We start from the raw sequence: 3,516 nt of genomic DNA on the forward strand, positions 1-3,516 counted from the left end.
AATGCTTACACTGTAATCTTTACCTCAAGTGTTCAGTCTTACAGATGAAGTGGGTAAGATTTTTCAGAGCTGTGAGGTGCTCTGATTAGCCAGGCTCTGAAAGGCCACCACCCCTCTGACGGACAGTCCTGATGCTTGCCTCTATGTCACAAAACACTGTCCCTGCGCATTTAAACGTTGTGTATTTGTTAACCTCCTGCAGGCAATTCTCCTCCATTACATCAATCTTGGCAGGGAAAACAAATAAACAAAACAAAAAAACTTTGTTATCCATCAAACTGCAAACTATTACACTTCAGGAATGCATCCTCAACAGATACTGGGATATGGCTGTATCGAATAAAAGACTGTTAAATTAAAAAGGACTGTTAAATTAAAGCAAAACCAATCTAAAGTTAGTAAGTTAAAATCACTGATGAGCTAACAAGTGATGTCTCCATCTTAGTCTCTCCTCTAACCTACCTCACTAATGCAGTAGCAGTTTGTACTGGAAAAAACACAAGAGCACTACTTGGTTTCTTCATACATAGAACAGCACTCAAATGAACAAAGGCAAGAATATTCTCTGGTTGGAAATGACTATTCTGGGGGAACAGCTATAAACAAGAAAACAAAAAGAACCCCAGACGTCACACAAGCCCCTGAAAGACGTCACACAAACCGTTTTTGCTATATTGTTTCATCGGCCTCTTTCAAAACATCAACCAAAACTACTGGTATTGTGCAGACAAAGCATGCTGAAAGCTTCCCTCCCAAAAGCATTACTAAATCCCTTATGAAGTTCCGGCATCTCTCATTGTAAGCAGTCACGTTACAAACAGTTCTAACCAAACAGGTTCAAACCAGCATTACTAAATCCCTTATGAAGTTCTGGCATCTCTCATTGTAAGCAGTCACCTTACAAACAGTTCTAACCAAACAGGTTCAAACTTTCCCCGAGTTCCTCAATTTTTCCCTCCAAGACAAGTAATCAACATGACTCCTATGCTTCACAATATCCCTGACCAACTGCAACCAGTTCACCTATCTTTACCTCTTTATACACACCAGCAATATCCTTTGGTAAAGTCAACTTCTAAAAGGAACAACGGACAAAAAATCTGGAATTTGGTAGCAATATCTTCATTTTCAGTTACCTCACTCTGCTGAGCATTTAAAAAAGATTTAGCTGCTCAGGTCAGAATGATTATTCACAGTAAATTACTGGAATGTATAATTTGATTTTGCATGCATGGACTCTTCATTAGGGACTGTAGTGGTAGGACAAGGGGTAATGGCTTTAAACTTAAACAGGGGAACTTTAGGTTAGATATAAGGAAGAAGTTCTTCACAGTGAGGGTGGTGAGGCACTGGAATAGGTTACCCAAGGAAGTTGTGAATGCTCCAACCCTGGAGGTGTTCAAGGCCAGGCTGGACAGAGCCTTGGGTGACATAGTTTAGTGTGTGGTGTCCCTGCTCATGGCAGGGGGGTTGGAACTAGATGATCTTAAGGTCCTTTCCAACCCTAACTATTCTATGATTCTATGATTCTATGACTCCTGCTTACACTAAAATCAACAGGAACACACGCACTTTCTGCTCCCTATGGTAGCAACTCAGTATTACTCAATTATCCAAGAGCTTATTGAGATAAGTATGTATGCTTTCCAAACAAAAGTCATTTTGTTGCTGGTTATTTCAACTGCATCAAATGTATCTGTTAACAGTGCAAAAGTGATAAGTGGCAGGTAACTTTATTATTTAATACCTTACACACTTCACTATTTAATAAAGTATAATAATGGAATCTCATTTAAAATTAAGTAGATACATACGACTGAAGTTTTACTCATGTAGACAAAGCTGTGATATTACAAGACCTAATCAAAAGGTAGGGGATTAAGGCCTGTGCAATAAGAATAAGTCTTAACCTGCAACAGCGGGTTTGTGCACAGTGTCCATGATAGTAAATACCTAGTAAAAATGAGGCCTGTAGAGAACTTCTGCATTACAATTCCCACCACTGTAAATACTAAAGCATTCTTTTACTATACATTCATTTCCAACACTTGTCGTAAGGTTTTACAACTTGCAAGTATTTCTCCTAAGCATTTAATGAAGACGTTAAATAGATTTTTCTGAGTTTTTCTTACTTGATCTATCAGTGGAATCATCAAACTCAACCAGGAATGAATATCCATTGTTCCAGATGTGAAGACACGTTGTTGGGTCATAGCTGATTTTCAGAGGCTTCAGGAAGGGGTCATAAACGCTGTCTCTCCACTGGATATTGATAGGAGACTGTCGGGTGCCTCCAGGAATTGTAAGCGGACTCTGCCAGAGTGGATGCACTGGAAGATGACGAAGAGAGTCAGGCTCTAATGCACAATACAGAACTTCCAACTGAGTACCTCAGAACTTTTTGGCAAGAGAAGGTGCTTTGGCATATTGGCTCCAAGAGCTAATTCAAGTCAGCTGGTGCACAGAAAACTAAAAAAAATAATAACAGTACATTCCAGCTGCATGACTCAAAGCCACACAGGGAAGTGCAATTATCTGACCTACAACTGTGTTCATACCTTACTGCATTTGCAAAGTGCTCTTCAAAGAAATTCTGTCCCCTTATTTCCCAGAAAACACTTTTCCTTTTACTGTCAATTGATTCTAAAGTGGCTTCTGCTCTATAACTTCGCCAGACTCTCAGCACCACTTCAGCTTTCCTCATACACCAGTATCATCAACTGACGTCAGCCTGCGCCAGACACAGGACAACTCCCACGAGAAAGCAAAAATATCCTCCTGAAGGTGCAGGTCTTTCGCCTACATGTGCTTACGGGTTACACCACTGCTGAGGGCACAGTGCCCTGAAGCAGCCATGCCATTATTGACCAAGCCTCCTTCATATAGCTGGGACCCACAGCTGATCTCACATCTGCAAAAGCCCAAACTACCCATTCTGGGTGCTGGTTGGGCATCTCAAACTGGTATAAGCAGTGCAGAGGCATGAATACAGCTTCTGAAAGATTTTATTCCACTTAAAAGAACTAAGATCTGTGTGGACAGGGAGCACTTGTTCACCTGCTGCACCACAGCACTGAGGACCCACTGACAACAAAGAGGTTTTTGTGCTCTGTCCATCCATTAGACACAAACTGGAGAGGCACTGCACTACTGCCTACTTCATCAGGTACAACTGCTGGACATCTTTCGCAAGGGGAAAAGAAAAGCAAATTAAATCGTTTAACAAACCTCTCGCACAAGGGGTGGCTGAAAAACCTTCCCCTTCAGTTTCCTCAGCGAGGAGCAAACTTTACCGGACCGCGCAAGGTCACCATACACAGGTAAGGCAAACAAAATACTCTCCAGAAGTGCCTCGACTCCCCGCTGCTGCTACTGCCATTTCCCGATGTTTAGCGGAGGCCCGGCCACCGACAAACCCAGGCTGATGTCAGCATCCCCGCCCTGTCCACACAAACTTCCGAGGCACCGGCAGCCCCCTCAGGACCAGGAAGCGATGGAGGAACACGGGCGCTGCCC

At 42.5% G+C, this 3,516-nt stretch overlaps 1 protein-coding gene across 1 annotated transcript in view; it reads right to left on the minus strand.

The window, feature by feature from the left end:
- The window catches only part of LOC104403789 (carbonic anhydrase 5B, mitochondrial-like), an 11,574-nt gene extending 8,640 nt beyond the window's left edge, over window positions 1–2,934 (minus strand). Inside the window, exons 1-2 of the mRNA XM_010012036.1 lie at window positions 2,814–2,934; window positions 2,133–2,357 (exon numbers count right to left, since the gene is read on the minus strand). Coding sequence (XP_010010338.1) covers window positions 2,133–2,357; window positions 2,814–2,934 — 346 coding nt within the window. The remainder of the gene's footprint in view (window positions 1–2,132; window positions 2,358–2,813) is intronic.
- Window positions 2,935–3,516: the final 582 nt, after the last annotated feature.

Source organism: Nestor notabilis, unplaced genomic scaffold (genome assembly GCF_000696875.1).
Source record: "Nestor notabilis isolate BGI_N333 unplaced genomic scaffold, ASM69687v1 scaffold5723, whole genome shotgun sequence".
Taxonomy (NCBI): domain Eukaryota; kingdom Metazoa; phylum Chordata; class Aves; order Psittaciformes; family Psittacidae; genus Nestor; species Nestor notabilis.